The following is a 20,509-nucleotide window of genomic DNA, read 5'->3' as shown; positions in this document are numbered from 1 at the left end:
GTCACAAACCAGCAATCCTTTCTTCCACACTCACTCTCTTGACTTTCACAACAACACACACAGACAAACTCTCAGATCTAATGGGAGTCACATAGCAAACTTTATCACACACTGCTGGGCACATCCCAATACATCATGGAAGAGGGTTTGTGCAGAGTGCCAAAGGTCAAATGTTGTACTTTAAAATGCTTTCAGCTCGCCTCAACTCGGGCTCAACTAACAACTATTACCCTGGTCAGCAGGCTCCCTGCTGAGTTACATTAGTTCGGTTGGCAATCCAGGAAAGCAATTACTGTAAGCCAACACTGAGAACATCAGCTTCTCCACACTTTTTGACACTGCCTGATGTACTGATAAAGAAGTGAATGGTAGAGAGTTGCACAACATACAAATGATTGGAGACTGCAAATGGGGAGGGATAGGGGGGAGAAGTTAAGAACCAATTATCCAGGGTGTCTATCTTGCAGAACCATCTTGATTTTCTGTTTTGCTTAGAGGAAGGCTGGCATTCAACCACTCCCATGGCAGCTCAGCGTCTATCATTGTGTATACAAAAACACTGGTAAGGCCTGGATAAAGTTTGACTTTAGTTACGGTTCATAACTAGAACTACTGCCTCATGTTTGTATGCCTCCACCAACCAGTCAAGTTGCAGTAAACATCCATGCCTGTCCAGACTTATAAACTGAAAACTTTGAAGGAATTAAATGAAAGGCAAAAAGTATACTTTTTCAGAGTTATCACAATATTGACATGTATGATTCCAGTAAATAATTTCCAGTGGGAAACATGCTGTCTTAACTTAGACTATTTTTACAGAGGAGCACAGAGGAGTGATAGAGAGCTCCAGTGCCATAACAATCACCTGAGGCCCAATGTAAGCAGAACCAATGAGCTTGTGGTGGACTACCAGAGGAGCAGGACTGAAAAGCCACACAGGCATGGCTTCAAATTTGAATGTTGAAAGATACAAACTCCAAAACACATATTTTTTAACCCAGGAGCACAGAAGATCTATACAATCAGCACACTTTCAAGGTGGGCACCCAAGATTAGTGTCACCAAGTCAAAATCTGACCAAATGTCTCCCTTCTGTTCAGTTACAGGTAAAGTTATGACGTTAAATAATGACCAAAAAAGTGTTTTTGCAGAATATTATAATGCCATAGTGAAGTTGACCTTTGACATTCTGGATAAAAGAATATCATCATTTTATCCTATTAGACATTTGTGTAAAATTTTGTTGAGATTTGCGTGTAAATTCGTATGAATTTTGTGAGGCCACAGTGACCTTTAACAACCAAAATCAAATCATTTCATTTTAAAGTCCAAGTGGACGTTTGTGCCAAATTTAAAGAAAATTCACTCTCGGAGTTCTTGAGATATTGCATTCACAAGAATGGGACAGACAGATAGACAGACAACCCGAAAACATAATGCCTCTAGCCATAGCTGCCGCCGGCACGGAGGCATAAAAACACGCAAACAAAATCACACAAAGGCATGCAGATGTACACGCATACATACGTAATACTTTACACATAATATACACATCACCAAGGAGTTTAGAGTGCTATTTTAATTTACAAATTGTAAAGCCTGCTGTCTACTGTTGAGGAACATACTTAGTTGTGCATGAACAAGTATAAATTTTAAGAAGTGGCATATGCACCTGCTTCATGCGTACAGCTCTTGAAAATAACATCACAGCCATTCTCTCCTCAGAAAGGCTGCTATTTGCTCTTTGTCTTTAGCCCACTACATCAGATTAAAGCACTCTCAACTGAATATCACATAATCCTATCTACAAAAGCAGGTAGTGCGCACAGGGCATCACTGAAAGCTGCAGCAGGAAAAGTACCTTCTGCAGCAGCTGTGCGTCCTGTCCAAATACACTTTCTATGCAGGCTGCCAACAGAAGCTAAGGTATGAATATGATTATGGAGACTATAAGCACATCCGAGACACTATGGGGAGGCTACCCAAGTGAATCACCTGCATGTCAATGATTAAAGTCACTTTTTGCACTGAATTTATGACTGATGATAAAACAGAATTTAGGATTCAATCACCTTGAATATGTCAGTAAAACCTCACCTTGTCTCTCAGATGATGTTCTGCTGCATCAATGTTCAAAGGGTCATCAAAGTTCAACAGGTCCTGATGCAGAGGAAGAAAGAGAGAAGACATGAAGGGTTACAAGGTACAGAGAGAAAAGCCAAAAACAGCAAAGTTAAAGAACAGTGTGAACATAAGTCAAGAAACAAGTGATTGATCATGGCCAGAAGATCTCAAATGTTTGGTCGGCTTATTACAGAACTTTTCAGGGTTCAATACTTCTATCTGTGGGTCACATTTCTTTTCCAGATAAAAAAAAATAAGCTGCTGAGGGAGATAGTGCCCACTCAAGCACTATTTGCTGTCTGCAATGTCACCCTGAGTTCTGCAACTGCGACAAACAAAACATCTTAATTATGCTGTTGCCGTAGAGATGCCATGCACAACAAGCGAGGAAAGATGCAGAGAGATAAAACGGAGGATGGCCTGAGAGGTTGTTTCCTGATTAAGAGGTAAGATTCAGGGCATGACCACACATCAGTACAGATTACCATCACTATTATCATCATAGAAACAGTGCTGACCTCTGGGCAAGTGTGGATACTTTCAAAATGCAACCAATGACGAATTTACGAAAGCTCACAATCAGCAAAATAATTTGGACTACACTACACACTCTATCTATCTATCTATCTATCTATCTATTGACACATTTTTCAGGAAAATCCTGCATAGTATATCTTTAAATCATCATGTTTGCATTCATATTCACAGAATTAAATTCCTTTCAGCCTTGGTACATTTTAATGAATGATTAAATAAACATCTTTCCCCGCCAGATCCCAAAATCGAATTAGTTATCTTCATTTTCTGAACCATTTGCAATGAATTACTGTTTGACCTGCAACAAGGGGACACCCAGAACCAGCTGGGGATGCATTTCCACAAGCATAATGTACAATCAATTTTTTCCCCCTATCATTTCAGAATGTTCTTCATATTGAGAAGTATAATTTCCCCCCAGTCAAAAATAATGGTTTTATTACAGCTGTAAAGAGAGACAAACAACAGCCTCAGTTCATCTGATCTGAGTTGGAACTCATGTCATTGCTGTAACCTACATACAGCAAGCAACTTGAAAAAACTTCAACAGTGTCAATGTATTTGTTCAAAAGCTGGACTGTGATTGTGTTCAATCATGCCTGTTAAAGGACAGAGATCTCTGGCCACAGCTTTTTCTTATTTAACTACAAATTTTAGGGAAAACTGTGTGTAAAAACATAACCATTCATTTTTCTAAAATCTGCACAGACTGCAAAACTATCAAATGCTCAAAAATGCTGGCCATTTACCCAGTCAGTGTGATAAGAATTCAAAATGTATTTGTGGGTAGATTAGTTTATAAAAACATGTCCATGTTAAAGAAGAAATAACAAGCAAAACTTACCGTAAACAAGGAGTTCAATCCCCAGACAACGTCCTAGAAAAATAACAATGAAAAATGTTAATGATCAAATAGTCACATTGCATCACAATGTAGATACAGATTACCTACCTATTCCAAAACAAAGCTTCTTAGTTCCTGCATGTCTGAGCGGTTTTACATTATGCAGAGACTTCTGTGCACCGTTATATAATTAAAGTTACATTACTTTCAATTACAATTACATTCAAATGCTGATCTTCTGAGAAATAAAAAAACACTGGTATTTGGTTACGTCTAATTTTTTTTACCGTCCTTTCACTCACCTTACAGGATGCAGGCCACCAGTAGCCCCATCAAATGTTTCCTTTATACTTATTTATGTGTACACAACCTTACAGTTAAAGAACTGAACCACAGCTAAATGAACAATAAAAACTCTCCTACCAGTCAAAAAAGTGAATACAACAGCAATCATCATTCTCAATGTACTATAATACTACATATATATCCACTTAATTATGCTTGATTGTAAAGTAACTTCCTGAAATGCAAATGCAAGCTTTATAACTTTCCGTCTCTACGATAGTAAGCATTACATACAGTAATTATATCATGCTGCAATGACCTTCACAAGGATTGCAGAATCTCTTCAACATTTCCTTTGAGACAAAGCAGTAGCACAGTAGAACAAAAGATTAAGTTCAAAATCATCAGTTCCTGAACCTCCCGTCAGCAGGAGCCATGGGACTCTTTCATGTATCACAGTACCATGCAGGATGCCACTCTACAGTTGGTCTGGCAGTAGCTACAGGCTGTAGGGTTTTGTGTATGGAAAAACAGCATCATAATGGCCTTTCCCCCCCCCCCCCATCGTTAACGACTTTTATTATCCCCAGCTTTCCATTTACAGGAATAATCAAGTGAAATCTAAGACCAGCAGTGAAATGGTGATGGGAAATAACAGAGTACTGGAAGACTTCACAAAAGACCAACTAATAAGGGATGTTTTATTTCACTGGGAGCTGCTGCAAATAACTTTTAGCTGGTCTGCCGATCAATTTCAAATTAATGCTGTCAGGGATTCCACTCAGTTATCTTTCAATCATTCCACACATGTATTTATTTCATTTACATAATGAGGCTTTGAGCCAGGCTGAACTAATCACAAAGAACAATTTATAGCTTTTTCTCTGTCTCCATCTCCTATGTACCATGAACAAGTAGGTTTAATTTCCAAACTCAAAAGAACCATTGTATCATTATTATTATGATTTATTTATTTATTTATTTATCTATCTATCTCTAGTGAACTGAAACCAAACTTTCACCAGCTATTACTATTGCCAGCCTGTTATTAAAGGTGTCATTTCTAAAGGCTACGGTATACTTTTTTCAAAACTCAAATTGGTGTATTTTAAATGGTACTGAATTCAATGCAATCAGTGCTGGTACACTCACTGCAGCCAGAGGATTGTCCTTCTACAAAGGATGTAGTTTGGTGTTGCAGTGAAAGTGTAAGTGATTTTGTTACTGTCTGGTTTGAGAATCCTTTATTTTGTCTTTTTTTTTTTAATCGCAATTGTCTTTTTTTGATAGCTTAGGGGTTTCTATTTGATTGTGTTGATCTTTTGTTGTTCTCTGTTGTTGTTGATGACATGCTCATACTGTATTCTGTTATGTTAGCTATGTTCTCTTATTTTCTATATGTTGTCTTTCATTGTGATGAACTCTGAGTTAATGTGTAATAAAAGTAAAATTACCATCGCAATTATCTGGTGTGAACACACAACATTCTAAAAACCTAACATAGATTCAGTATGTAGTGAAGATAGGACAAGACATTTGTGTTATTTATTTCACTGCAGGTACACTGGTAGCCTTTCAGAAGGCAAATGTTTGCCACTGCGGCAGTTGGAATTTTCCTGTATTCTGAATCAGCGGTCGGTGTTCACGGCTATCTCAAATCCTACCAGCCTGTACACCACAGGCTGCTGCTGTCCACCGAGTATAATCGCATCACGCCGCTTAGGAGAGCATATTGTAGATTTAAACAGAGAAAGTGGTCCCTGACTGGAAAATATGATTTTGATGGTGATGTTTCTCCAGTGCTGTTTCTCTAAATGATCTGTCTGTTTTCTGCAGGTGAAGAGGTGTTTAGGATTATTCAAGAAGCTGAGATACCAATACAATCAGCTATTGTATCATTTGCCTCTCTGTAGTTTCTATGGTTCCCGTGGTCACACAGCAAGCGAAGTTCAATTTTAACTATACAACACTGTCAACTTAACTGCCTGTTTCATATGTATATTTACAGCAGTTTAATTCAAAATTGATAGCACAGAAACAAGGAAAGAGAATCAGTCGAAATGAAATATTTCTGCTTAAAAAAAAAAAAACAAAAACTCAAAGCAACAAAGTTGTGAGTTTGACATGAATGCATTTTTGCACTCAATGCTTTGTAAATGTAGTGAGATGTGTTAAATTTACCACATAAGCCATTATTGCAAAGGCATCTGTGTCTGTGTGTGTGTGTGTTTGCGTGTGTGTGTGTGTGTGTGTGTGGGCTGAAGTGGAGAGGAGTGGTGACCAGTGAAGAGGGACATCATCACCCACTCAAAAACTAACACAATCCTTTCTGACTCACAGTTTTTGCACTTACTTTTTCTCACATATTTTTTTGCACTCAATGACATACGTGGACTCAAACCCAACTGCACTCATGCATATGACCACATCCACATCTTCATTTAAGTAAACAACAAAAGACAGCATTTAAACTTGGTCCAGAGACAACAAACAAATAGCGACCAACTGTCAGACATGGTCCAGGGATAGAAATGGATGAACATGAAAAAGCACAATAGCAAAACAAACATATCTAATAGCAACATCAAAAGGTGACTGTACTTTCAATCTGAGGTAAACTCTCTATGGCTAAACAAAAGATAACTTCAACCATGCCTGATAGTTCCATGCCATGGCCTCCTTTCACATACCCCTTTCCAACAACAAGTTCTGTTCCGGCTCTCCTACCTAATTTTAAACCGTTCACATCAATACAAATCCAAAATAAATTGGTTTGGAATTTGAAGACTTGGTTCCCAGCTGGGACCAAAAAATAGCAGGTATTCCTTGACCTGAACTGCACACTGTGAAGACAGTCATTGGGTGTGTCATATTCTACAGGTTGGAAAGAGAGGATGGTGTTTTGCACATAAGTCTTCTACATCTTCTTAACTTCAGTATTTGGCTTTTTGGTTTTTTGGTTAAAAACGAACATCTGTTACCAACAACAGCTCACAGATAATACCTCTGGGTCTGCCCCCAGAGGCTGTATTCGGTGTCTGCCGGAAGTCAGACGCCGAATACAGCCTCTGGGGGCAGACCCCCGATTTTTTTGGCATTCCGGTTTGATTTGGGCGGAGGAGGCGAATTTCCGTTTCTGACTTCCGTTTATATATAAGTAAATATGCTGAACCATTGCGATGGATTCAGAGTCTGCAGTGACGCCAATTATGTTCCGCCTCGTTAGTTCACCGCACGGACCATTTAACCTGGCAACAACTGCAGCCGGCTCAAACGTGATTGGTCAATATCACGCGGACTACAAACAGCCTACAACCGGAAACCAGGGCTCTTCTGCTCTTCTTCTGGAGGCAAGATCTCCGGGGTTTGCATACAGACTCTACATTCACTGAATGTAGAGTCTGTATATAGAGACTAGTCATAAATCAGTTTGGGTTATTTTAGACGATTGGTTAGAATTTCTTGTCTCTGTCTTAATAAATTAACATATAAAAATATCTACCCAAGGGTCAGACTGGCTTTGTTGCACCAGAAAATTGGTAATAGATGAAATTATAATGTCTTCTCTTTCTCCTCTCCAGCTTTATAATAATCAGAGAGCTTTAATTCATGTATCTGTGTAGTAAAATGTTGCACAAATGCATTCCTGCCAATTAAATGAAAGCTACAATGCCAGTGAGTGTTTTTCTTAAGCTGGACTATGTGCTCACTGGTTAGGATTGCTATAATGAACACAAACACACGCAGAGATAAGTATGTATTCTGTATGCAAAGCTTCTTTCCTTGCAGTGACTTCTTGGAATCAAGACCAAAGAAGAAAAGTATTCAAAACAACAAAATCACACAGCTGAGACTGAAATATGTTATAAAAGACAAGGTATTTGTGTATACTTAAGAGCAAAGTATCGTTTGAAAAATTTTATTTATACCATGTATGTGTACCCACGGAAGAGAATAGAAAAGAAGAATAGAAGTAATCAGGAGAAGGTAAATGAAATACAAGGTTGTGTGTATGCATGTTTGTTATGTATGCCACATCTGTTCCCACTCTAAATCTGACTACAAAAACTGAGTATAATCATAGCTTGAGTACAGACATTGGACAAGTGATGAGATGGCATCTACAGTCGGGTCCATAATTATTTGGACAATGATACAGCTGTCGTCATTTTGGCTCTGTACACCACCACAATGGGTTTTAAATGAAACAATGAATACCTGCTTAAAGTGCAGACTCTCAGCTTTCATTTAAGGCTTTTTTCAAAAATGTAGTATGAACCGTGTAGGAATGACAACCATTTCTTCACACAGTCCCCCAACTTTAAGGGCTCATAAGTATTTGGACAAACTAACATAATCATCAATTAAACAGTCAGTTTAAATACTTGGTTGCAAATCCTTTACAGTCAATGACTGCCTGAAGTGTTGGACACATAGACATCATCAGATGCTGGGTTTCTTCCCTGGTGATGCTCTGCCAGCCCTTTACTGCAGCCGTCTGCACTTCCTGCTTGTGTTTTGGGTGTTTTGCCCTCAGTTTTGGCTTCAGCAAGAGAAACGCATGCTCAATTGGATTCAGGTCAGATGATATGACTTGGCCATTGCAGAACATTCCACTTCTTTGCCTTAAAAATGTCTTTGGTTGCTTTTGCAGTATGCTTCAGGTCATTGTCCAACTGCACTGTGAAGCATCGTCAGATTAATCAACTGGAACTTTTTTATTCAGTAACACTTTTATCAACCTTGATGAATGGAAAGAACATAACAGAGAGGCTTTCATTTTGTTGCATCAACAAACCAACTTACGCCAAGTCGCAAACTCACTGAGGTGAAGTTTTGCAGTAACGACCATATGAGCAGTGGATTAGTATGTTTTTAGATAAGCAGTACATTACTTGTATCTGTCTTTTCCCTTTTTCTTTCCTTGTCATTGACTGCATTAAAACATGATGTACGGTAGCTACCTCCTAAGAACGACAGAGAGCCGCTGCTTTGTGTGCAGCTGAGAGGCAGATAGTGCGGTAGTGCAGATATTGCTTATCTATCTATCTATCTACAGTTCAGCTCAGTTCGGTACACTTTTTTCCCGTTTCCACTGTGAAAAGCTGTGGATGGTACCAATGGAACCGTTCCATACCGTCCCCATCTTTAGTCACCCCTCTGTTGGGGTAACTAGCACACAGATCTGGTACTAAAAGGTCGAGCTGTGAACGCTGCAGTCCACTGATTGGTCAATAGAAGATGGTCACTCTGCTCAGGGCCAAGTTGTGGCTGGTTTTTATGCTGATGTAACCACTGTTCATACCGTGGAGAGTTCTATTAGTAAACTGTGACTATGAAGTGAAAGGATGTTTTGCTGGGTCTCACAGCAGATGGGAGTCAGAGAAAAAATAACTTCATTCACTACTGCCAGCGACTTTAAAGGTGGAACTGACAACCTGAATAAATCAACACACCTTAAGTTTCACCTTAACAACTTTGACCGTTACTTTAGTACTTAAGAGTGGATTACTTTAGTAATGAGTGGATCTTCAAGTGTTTATATATGTAAGACTATATTATATAATACTATGTTATATATGACTATGTTATGTAAACTGCATATATCCCAGTCCTCCCTCACACACTGAGAAAAAAAAAAGCATTACAAAGCGTCATTCCTGTGAGCTCCAGCAACACTAAACCCCCAAGCTTCCCATAGAAGGACTAGTCTGAGTGGGCGGAAGTTCGCTGCATAGATCAGCCTCTCATTGGGCGGAACGAGCCACCCGCTGAAGTCCCGCCCTACCACCTCCGGTTGCAGTTTTCAACACATCCTTTACTAACTTTTGCGGTGTTTGATCTTGCGGGGATGTAGCCATTTTTCTGCCATGGTTCGCGTCCTGTAGGCGATATTTTTGTGAGTGTGTTACACCAAAACCTGTTTCCCCCCAGCAATATTTTTGCAAGCGCACCGTTGCTGTGGCACCGCCCAGAACGACTGTGATTGGTTGAAAGAAATACAAGCAGCCGGGGCGTTTTTTCCTCCAATCTTAAAGTGAGAGTCAGCCCAGCCAGACCTTTCTTTTCTTGAGAAAGGTCTGATGAGCGAGACTATAGAAGGACTAAATGCACAAACCCACTATTTTTAAATATAAATGGAGATAAACTTTCACTGCAGCCTGTTAAAATTTGTTCTGAAAATGACAACGTGCAACCCTGTTCTGTGGACGATAAACGAGGTGCAGACTTCCACCTGTGTCACCGGCAATAAGGAAATACAGTGAGTGCTGGACGGAGCAGTGAGTGACAACAACCCCGCCCACATATAAGAATATATAAGGATACTGTTTGCGAAGGAAACCCTAGGGTCTAGGTACCATAGGTACCTAGGTCTGAAGGGTTACTTTTGGTTCCAAAGGTACCATATCAAAAGTGTTTGGTGAAAACAGGGCTATATAAAAAGCAAGAGAAAAGAGTCAGGGAGAGCCTGAATATAGTGCAAAATTGAAAAAAAGATATCCTTCTGTTATCATGGATGCATTATGACCATTATCATGGCCAACTAATATCATTTTAAATGATAATCTTGTCATATTGCCCAAACCTAGAGGACCCTGAAGACTTATAAATCTGGAGGTAGGAGGGCTATCCAATGCCTCTGAAAAAAATCCCTGCCCCTCCACTTCTAAAAAGGCAACTGCATACATGCATACATTTACACATTTCCATAAAGACGTGTATCCCAGCCTTGTGTCCCTGTAGAGAGGCACAGGTAGGGGTGGATTGGATCAGAATGTTTAAGTCAGAATTAAGCATGGAAGGCAGAGCTTCACCAAACAACTGCATTCAGTTCCACACCGTAGCTACCATCAAACATCATTTTAGTCAAATCTTGAATAGCTATGGCAGAGGGCGACCTTGCTTTAAACTTCAGGAACTGTTTCTAAACAGCTCGCAAAAGTGCTGTATTAAGTGAAGGATAAAGCAAACAAAGTCAAGGCACTCTTTCATATGCAGCTGGAAAGCTTTTCATTATGAAGTTTACCTTACATTGGTGAGCAAAAGATTTTTCATTGTGTCCTGCGATGATTCCACAGTGTTTTTAACAGCCCTCAGCGGTATTTCTTGCAACTCCATTTTGTTAGTGTGAGACAGTAAAGAAGTGGCTGAATATAGAAAAAGCCTCATCTCAAGGAGTGTTACACTAGGCCTTTCCTAAATTACCAACTGAATGGAGAGCAGGCTTTTACAATATCCATCTATCCAATAGCTCCTAAATTTCTTCAAGATTTGAGCACAATCAGACGGGGTACAAGTCCACAGTCTAAGTTGGGCTCAAACTTTTCACTACAGATATAAAATAATTTTGAACCCCTGCAGAGACATGAGTTTATGCATATTCATGGTATTTTCTCTTTATTTGACAAAATGCTTTGACCAACAAATAAGCACTTTCCTTAACAGCTGCTGGATGTCTTGATTAATTCTCTCACATTAACCCTACGTATAAAAGCAATTATAGGATCAACATGCTCCACCAACTGTCAATATAAAACAAAAAAACAAACATTAATTTCCCTGAAGAGTAAATTGGGGTTCTTTTGCTTTTGTCACAACTTGCTCTTGTTTTACTGTTTTATTGTTTTTATTGTTTGTCTTATGTTTTTATTTTTGTACAGCACTTTGTTTCAGCTGTGGTTGTTTTTAAAGTGCTCTATAAATAAAGTTGAGTTGAGAGTTGAGTTGAGAAAGTTTATTTGGACCATTTCTGCGATTGTTGTAAGCTGGCACAAACCGCATTAATCTGCGTATCCTTGAATTATCCCACGGGTGGGGTGCTTCTGTGTTGGTGTTGTATTGTTGTGTATGTTTCATTTTGTCTGATCTGGCTGTGAAGGGTGTGAGGCATGGGTGAAGGACTTTGTTCATGATGATATATTTGTATTGTGTTGTTTGTTTTGGAAGAGAATAAATAGACTAAGTAAAACCATAAAGGAGCGTGCAATGATATCGGAGTGGAATATTTACAAACTTTAAAATATAAGATCTATTCTAGCCTCTTTTGAATTGTTAATCGCAAGGACTAACAACTACCAAGGGAAATTTTATGAAGTCTGGTCTGCTTTTTTGAAGTACATAAAAAAAGAAACATAAAGAAATGAGGAGATTTGTGCTGCCTGGACGAAAAGATATTCATTTGTTTATCCTATACTTGGAACATTTTTTCTATTCTATTTATTTATTTTGACTAGTGCCCAGATTTGTTCTGTTTCTCATATACTCTACGCTGTATGTTGATTCATATTGCATTATTTTGTTTATGTGGTGGATAATTTAATATAAAAAAACTTGGTCTATTCTGCAGAATAGCTGAAGGTGCTATGAATTCTTTTTTACCCTAACTCTGAAAGTAAATATTGTCAAGTAGAGATTGCTGTCACAAGGGGAGTAAGCAAAGTCCTGTTAGTCAATCCCTCAACAAAAATGTAATGAAGACTGATAAAATGAATGCTACACTTGTTTTTTCTGTTCAAGGTTAAAATGCGCACAGTCAAAAATCCCTGTAACAGATTTCTACAACAGAGTAACTTTTTCTTCAACACATGGACATTCTCTTAAATTTAATTAAATTAAAATTTATTTACCTTTAATGTTCTAGTGGGAGCCCAGCCTGTGCCATCAATAGAGTGTTCCCGCAATAAGCTGAAATTCAGAAAAAAAAGAGGGAGAGAAACACATTTACAATACTGGTATATTTTCTAAGGCACTTTGAGTGAGCTCACCATTGTATGTTTTTGCCCTCGCACAATGCCAGAGGTGTTCCCAAAGGTAACAAACCACTGTTTAAAACATCAACAAACATATAACATTTGAGAATGTGATTGGCTGCGCTGTTAAAAGGTTTGCCCATTAAATTCCAGGGAACGTGAGTGAGGGTGGATGTCAAACTATAGGAATACTGTTTAATTGGGTGTTGTGATAATTTTCTTAGCAAGAAGAACAATAATGCCACATAAGACAAAATGCAGCTTGAAAGAAGGTGAAGGCATTATTACCTCAAACAGATCTCTCCATTCTCTGTGATGTTGGGATGCCATATTCTGGTCAGACATCTCACTTTAGGAGGCTGGAGATAAACATGGAGCAAGAAAGGGGAGAGAGGAAGTGACATGTTTTATTTACGTTATCATTTCATTTAATTTTTAAACAAACTCTGACCAATATACACTAGTCAGAGATGATAATACATGTTTTTGCGGAAGGTGCAAACTGAGACAACTCCATGCTTTTGCTGCTGTGGCAAAATAATGTGTGTTACTAGCTGATCTTTTTTGTCTTAGATCTTCATTGGTCACCACAGCATCAAGTGTAAATATTATGGAGTGATGTATATATAAAGACATTTTGCTCCTACTGTAACACAGTTTATTAATTAACACTTAGATTTTCAAATGTACTTTTTAGATTTACATTTAAGGTTTAAACAGCCCTTTTAAAATTAGCATGAAGGTTTGCAATCATCATACCAATGAAAGATCCTCAATGACTCTGCAAGGTTACATATATATGTATATGTACATGTAGATATTTGTAAAACACTCTCCAAACTAATTCATCTTCTAACCGCTTCATCCTCTTGAGGGTAGCGGGGGGGGCTGGAGCCTATCCCAGCTGACATTGGGTGAGAGGCAGGGTACACCCTGGACAGGTCGCCAGACCTGGCAGGGCTGACACATCGAGACAAACAACCATTCACGCTCACATTCACACCTACAATTTAGAGTTATCCTAGTGTTAGTGCTAGTGTTAACCTAGTCCCCAATCTGCATGTCTTTGGACCGTGGGAGGAAGCCGGAGTGCCCGGAGAGAACCCACGCTGAAACGGGGAGAACATGCAAACTCCGCACAGAAGGGCTCCCACACCTGGGATCGAACCGGCAACCCTCTTGCTGTGAGGCGACAGTGCTAACCACCACACCACCGTGCCGCCCACTCTCCAAACTAATTTATTTGTATTTTCAGTTATGTGCTAATGCTACTCAAAGCAAATCAATCAAGCCTATTTTGTTCAGTAAGGACACACACGACCCACACACAAATAGACAAATGGCCAAGAAAATGCAACAAGGCCATACATGTTTTTTTTTAATTAACTACAGTATTTGCCCCTGGTGTGATGTGGTTAAAAGGTTTTGTGTGTATTTTCCCTTTTTTCTTAGCTTTTGTGAGAGTCAAACAGACCAACTCACAAAACTTGGACCAGTGTCTACAGATGGTTTATTCAATGATATTGGTCAACATGCTTCTGTGAATCCATGTCCGCATAGAGTCTACATTCCACTGTGTTTTGGACTTTGAATCATTATTTGGGGATTTCATCATTTGCACTTCTTGTATTTATATTTTTTATTATTGCACTATATGTTTGTATCTAATCTTGTATCCTGTTCTGTACCTGTTTTTTTACTTTGTTGTTTGTTTCCCGTTTTACACCTGGACCAAGGAAACACAGTTTCATTCCCCTATGTACTGTGCTGCACTATTGATGGATGACTATAAAATCTCTCTTTTCTATCTCTTCACTTGTCCAGTTAGATTTGATAAGGCAAACATCCCACACTGTGCTTCTCCATTAACTCAGTTTCCGAGTTTGACAATTTAAAGCCAGTTTACATGCTTCAAAATATCTACACATTTAGAATTAAAAGCACGCGTTGAGTTTTTACTAATCTGAGAAGACATTTGAAAGTAATCTGTCAAGTCAGCCCAGAATGCAATGTCTGAACTGCTATGCTTGTTCTCATATGTTTTTTTTTTTTTTTACATTACATCTGTTAGCATTAGCCTTGCATACTGCAACAGAAGAAAGAAAAAGGTAGCTGTCATTTTTCTCGACTAATTAAAGTCACATAAGCTGTTGTAAAATAACTATTATCATGTAAATTAAAAGAATTCGATTCTTTCTTCTTTCTTGGTAACACAGAAGCTATAGCAGTGATGGAGGAAAGTAAAAAGCAAGTAAATAATAATAGGAGGTTTCGGGAAAAGCAAGGAAGAAAAGGCTGTACTGACTGCCTCCATACACCACTGCCTCTAAAGTGCAATGTAGTATGTTCCTATTGTTCAAGCAATAACAATGGTTGTTTGCTCCAGTAATACTCACATAGAATAGAAAGCATGAGAACATGACCTTGGTCTTGAAGTCTTTTCACTGGATTCTATTAACGTCAGAAATCATTGAAACTCTCTTTGAAAAATGGCGTTGCCTCTCGATCTCACACCTGCTTACTTGAACCTCACTCACACAATGTGGACTCCCTCTTACTTAAGATAAAATCAGCAAGGGTCAGAGTCTAAACTTTCTCCAACAGGACTCCCTGAAATTAGAAGTCACCCAAAAATAAAAAACCCAAGACCTATCTTACATTAATTCCCTAAAACACCAGGGACGGTCTATGACTAAGAGTACAGTCTATCAACAAAACATCATAAAGGAACAGAAACTGAAGGGTGTTCTCAAGTAGCAAGAAACTGCAAACGCTTTTAAAAACGTCTTGCCTTTTTCATGAGACACTGATCAGTCTGAAATGTTTGCTCTTTTTTGTTGTTGTTGTTGTTATTTTTTCAGATGGTTTGTTCTATTGATCTGCCTGGGAACCACATGAATCTGCAAGCTCATGTTTCATTTACTCTGGCAGATACGTCTGGTCCCCCTCTGCTTTGGACAGGTTTCCAGCAGGCTGACATGGCGGGTCAATCAAAACCATGTATCTAATATGGAACATGTTTGAGATGAAGACCGTAAAGAGGAGCTCCATGGAAGCATTTTCAAAAACAACCAAGATGGCTGCAGCTGATACGGAACTTTCTCTCGCTACTGTTATCACATCTGTATTGAGCAAACCAGATGGTATATTTTCCAACAAGAACAACAGTAAACTGCATTTAAAGATTTTCTTAAGAAAAAAGATGTGTTTGCCCATTTTCCGACGGGTTTTGGCAAAAGTTCAACTTATGATATACCAGCTCATCTCTGCACGCTGGAGTCTGTTTGCATTTTTCTGTTGCTCAGGCATTTTTTTCCCTCATCTGCCCTTGTGTGCTGTGCTTGGCTGGTGCTACAGTGATTTGCCACTACACCGGGCAAACCTAGTCACTGGTCGGTCGCTCAACGCTATGTCCCATGTTTCGATGCTTTGATTGGTTGCAGGTCTAACCGATTGCATCCAGAAGCATTTTGGTCTATGCCCGTTGATAACTCCTCTTTGAAAATGAACAGAGAGGTTTGATTAATTCACATTTGCAATTTGGTCTGGTGATGTCAGGCTACTGCTGACAGCATCAAGATAGAAATTATTCAAAACACCTTTTAACAAATAAGGAAACATTTTCTTAATTTAATTCTTTTTTTGTAACTGTGCACATGTTTTCAGTGATTTTAATTCTGTTTGTCACACATTTTCAAGCTCTCCCCAGGTATTAATTACAGCCCACAATACCTGTCTAGTGGGTCCCTTCCAAATGGACACCTGTTGTTTCTTAGGTTTATCTGGGTCATTGCTGTTAGTGAATTCCAACAGCTCCAAGCACTTTCTGTGCTGTGTAACCATAGAGCTCAAACATTTTTTTTTTTTTGGTTAATCTGATGGATAAAAAAACAATTAAAACCACAGTCCTCACCTAAAGCCTGTATGTATGACAGAAAATCAGTGAAACGCTGTTTAGAGTCACAGAATGAACTACTGTACTGTGAGCTACAGGGAAGATTTCAACCAGGCTGTAGACCACTTTTGTCAGCTGATTTGATGTTGGGGGAGTGTGTTTACTCGGACTCACCTGTAATAAATATTCTTCATAATACTAGCAGAGTAAACGGCATTCATTCCCCTGACTCGCTTTAACAACTGCTGAGCAGTTTAACCCCATTATTGATTTAACATGATTAATACAGATAAGAAACACTTCTTAAAGAGGCGATGAACACTGAGCAATATGACTGGGATTTGTGTGAATTTTACCTTATGCCAGATATGACACTGCAATTAATATCCATCTAGATTTGCTAGAAAACTAGATTGTGATTTCACATTTTCAACAGCCAGGTGCAGCTGTCTTTCAACAAGCCAGATGATGATGTCATTGAGTTGGTTCCTCTCTGATGTCCGTCTGCTTGCTTGCCAACAGGAGTTGTTGAAGTAGACTTAGCTAACTTGGTACCGTAAACCGTGTTTTTTTTACAGCTAGTGTATAAGATGTTTTGAGTAGAGTCGTGCACGAATGTACGCAAAGTCACATGGCACCCAATGGATGGGACACATGTTGCATTGCTGGTATCCACCTTATTTTCTGTTTTGACAGAAAAACTTGAGTCTGGGATTACTTATATGGATATATAATACTGGGAGAGGAGCCTTGCGAAGCTGTGAGTTGTAAACAGAGTAAGACTTCTGGTTTATTATCTAAGGTGAAGCCAACATCATCAATCAGCTGAACATAATAAGCTGATTCTGTTGCTGAGGAGGGAGCTCTTTGTTTCCAGATTCTACCAAAGAGCCAGCAAGATTTTGGTGGTGTCTCCATTTCAAGGATAACAGTCTATTATGTACACCAAGAGGAGAATGGTCGCACCAACGCCAAACCCAACTGCCCCCCTCAGCTATCTAACCTGGACACACATGGGGAAACAGGACAAATTCAAGTGACAGTCAACCCCGACAGTTTTTCTGATGACAAGTCATACTGTTTTTGTTTGTTTGTTTGTTTTCTTTCCAATACTTCATGATGCAGAAGATGCTGATATTTGACTCGGCCTCTACAGGTAGGAATGATGTTAATCATGATATAAGGTGGCTTGTGGATGTGACCACCGCTTAGGCTAATGTTAGCTATGTTAGCTGTGACATAACAATGTTAAGGTATTGTCGTAGGTGTCTCATGTTGTTGTTGTGGTCGTACAACTTGATGGAGGCAGTAGAAAAATACATATTTGGTGTGGGAAAGTGATTTCTGTCATTTGTCAACTTGACATTGACTGTAATGTTCACTTTCACTTTCGCTGCTGTTATTCTTCTCCATTGGAATAGGTCTTAACATTATAGCTGGTCTTATTGGTTCAAAATTCATAGGCAATTAATTTTTAACTTTGTCTGTGGTTGTTTATTTCTCATCATAAGTCAAACAAACTCCATCGTTTCAACACATATGTTACAAAAACATTTACAGTGGTCTGAAGTACTCAGCGCTCATTATAAACAACCAACCAAATGACGTCACCAACTAGCTTGTAGTAACATGGCTGCACTCTGCTGGCGAAAAGATGAAATACAATCTAGTTTTCCAGCTTATCTGGGTGGACAGTAAGTGTGACTGTAGTGTCATATCTTGCTTTAGGTAAAAGTGAAAGGAGCCACAGTCATATTGTTCAATGTTTCAACTCCACTTTAAACTTTCTGTCTGGTCTTACTGCTCTTCCCCAATATCAATCACAGGAGCAATTCTCCACTTGAATGCCACAAGGCCCAACTTTATGAATCCATTAACCTTTCATGATTGAATGTTTATTATTTATCATTCTGTGGCAGGCATCATAAAACTGACACAAATGACTGCATGTAGAGGAAACAATGTGTGTGTGTGGGTGTATGTGTTAAAAGAATTCTACAAAAGACAAAGATATAAGGCATACAGAGACGTGCAGGGCTACATACAGACACCAACAAAAGAAACACACACAAGCACATGCTGGCATGGTGAGATAACGCCCGTCTAGCAAAAATGAATAGAAGTACAGACACTAAAGAGGTGAGCAGATTAACTTTAAATCAAAACGGCCAAGTGAAACAAAGTGATGCAGTGTTCTGCAGACCCAGAGAATAAGAAAAAACTATACTAGTACCTTGACATTCCTATATGAATTTTAATGATAGGAGATGTGGTATTGATGCCACTATGCACACATTTTAGTCAATGCCAGCAGTTGATAATCTGAGGGCTCTATTACTTTAATCTTTGCTTCATGCACAAAACAACAGGACAAAATAGAACACACCACGATTCGACACCAAATTTGGAAGGGTCGTTATTTTAACGGGGCAAAACTGGAGTCTACCTGATAATTCTGAAAACACATAGGCAGGCTCACAGACACACACAGGCAGATACACAAATGCACTTTTTAGACCAAACAATGAGATATAACTGGACTACTCACCACCATGTTATATGCTTCTGGGACATCTATTTCAAACTGAAACTTTCCACTTTGGTAGTAACCCTCATCTGGAAGAAGATGGAGGAGAAAGGTCAGTGGAGAAGGGTTTTTAATAATGAGCATGCATTTAATGACAAACATCAACTCACAAATTCCTGTGAAAAGAGGGACTTTAATCATCATCATACACTGCTGATCAGGATTTAGATATATGTCACCAAATCATCATGACCTTCCATGTGATTGAAAACTTTAAGATCATCTTTAATACAATTATCTCAACCTTTTAAACATGTTTTACACACACACTCACACACAAAAAAAGCAGATTCGTAGATTTCGACTTGAATTTCATGTTCCCACAACAGGCATTCATTAACAAGAAAGTATAATATTTCCTTCTTTAAAAATAAAAGCAAAAATAATGACCCCAGGTGTAGGAATAAGACTTCTAGAAGACCATGCTCGGACCAGAAACGACACTGCATTTAAAAGGGGCTGTGTTGCTCAAAGTACTTGTGAGCAGGTTAAATATGATTTATGAGCCAAAACTCTGGTACCAGCGTGATGCTAAAATTCTGAAAACATGATGGTACCCATAATTCTCCAGTACTGTAGGCACCAGGGATGCAATTCTTCCAGACATGACTGGGCAGCATACATACCTTCAAGTGTTCTAGTCTAATGTTCAATGCGGGAGGAATGCTTATCAGCACAGAAGAAGAACAACAACACGTGGAAGACAGCAACAAGTGCAACTGCAGTGACAGCTCCACTTATACTCATGGAAAAGAAAAGTGTTCTTCCCTGGCGCCAGCATATTTTGTTAATTCTATGCAAAGAAAGTGCCTCATCTTAACACTTTGCTACAAATGCCAGCAGCCTGACGAGTCAGTGAGCATCTACTCTAGTTGAGGACTGCATGTTTATTTTTTCCTGGTTGCCAAGACTTTAAAAATGTTCTCTTAAAACACAGGGCTGGGTACAACGCTGTGCTCATCATTGTCACTTTTTACCCAGCCACTGAATCACAGTGGAGGAGGGCTGGGACAAACAGCCCCAGTTACATCTTAAACGTAAGGCTGTTCTCACAAACTGTTTGTATGGTTTCCTATGAAAAGTAATATACCCAAAGTTGTATGCATCCCACAAATTATTTAAGGCTGCAATCATATGTCCAATGCGCTGACCGGAGTAAATGAGGCAGTGGTCCCAAGAGGTCTTTGTAAGGAAGCAGACTGAGGTGGTGGATGGGTCACAAAAATCTGGACTTTCCCTTGGAGTTGCTTGTTCAGAACTATGTGAATTTTTACGTCCTGCCATGATTCTTTTCCTAAACCTAACCACAGTAACTCTACCTGCCTAAGCCCAACCTCTATGACTTTATGTCAATCACATAACTGTACGTTAAGGACGTAACGTCATTCGTGGGGCGCTAATTCATAGGATATCATACAAACTGTTGTGCATTTTTTGTAGGGTATCATACAAACCGGCCTACGAGAATACGTTGTATATGTCCAGGG

General features: G+C 39.1%; 1 protein-coding gene across 1 annotated transcript in view; it reads right to left on the bottom strand.

Annotated features, from left to right (window-relative positions):
- ube2f (ubiquitin-conjugating enzyme E2F (putative)) overlaps positions 1–20,509 on the bottom strand; it is a 56,887-nt gene that overhangs the window by 16,502 nt on the left and 19,876 nt on the right. The window contains exons 5-9 of the mRNA XM_033617750.2: positions 18,984–19,051; positions 12,829–12,899; positions 12,418–12,475; positions 3,506–3,538; positions 2,098–2,160 (exon numbers count right to left, since the gene is read on the bottom strand). Coding sequence (XP_033473641.1) covers positions 2,098–2,160; positions 3,506–3,538; positions 12,418–12,475; positions 12,829–12,899; positions 18,984–19,051 — 293 coding nt within the window. The remainder of the gene's footprint in view (positions 1–2,097; positions 2,161–3,505; positions 3,539–12,417; positions 12,476–12,828; positions 12,900–18,983; positions 19,052–20,509) is intronic.

The sequence above is a fragment of the Epinephelus lanceolatus genome, chromosome 14, assembly GCF_041903045.1.
Source record: "Epinephelus lanceolatus isolate andai-2023 chromosome 14, ASM4190304v1, whole genome shotgun sequence".
Taxonomy (NCBI): Eukaryota; Metazoa; Chordata; class Actinopteri; order Perciformes; family Serranidae; genus Epinephelus; species Epinephelus lanceolatus.
The sequence above is the reverse complement of the archived record's forward strand: the minus strand, read 5'-3'. Positions and strand labels throughout refer to the sequence as shown.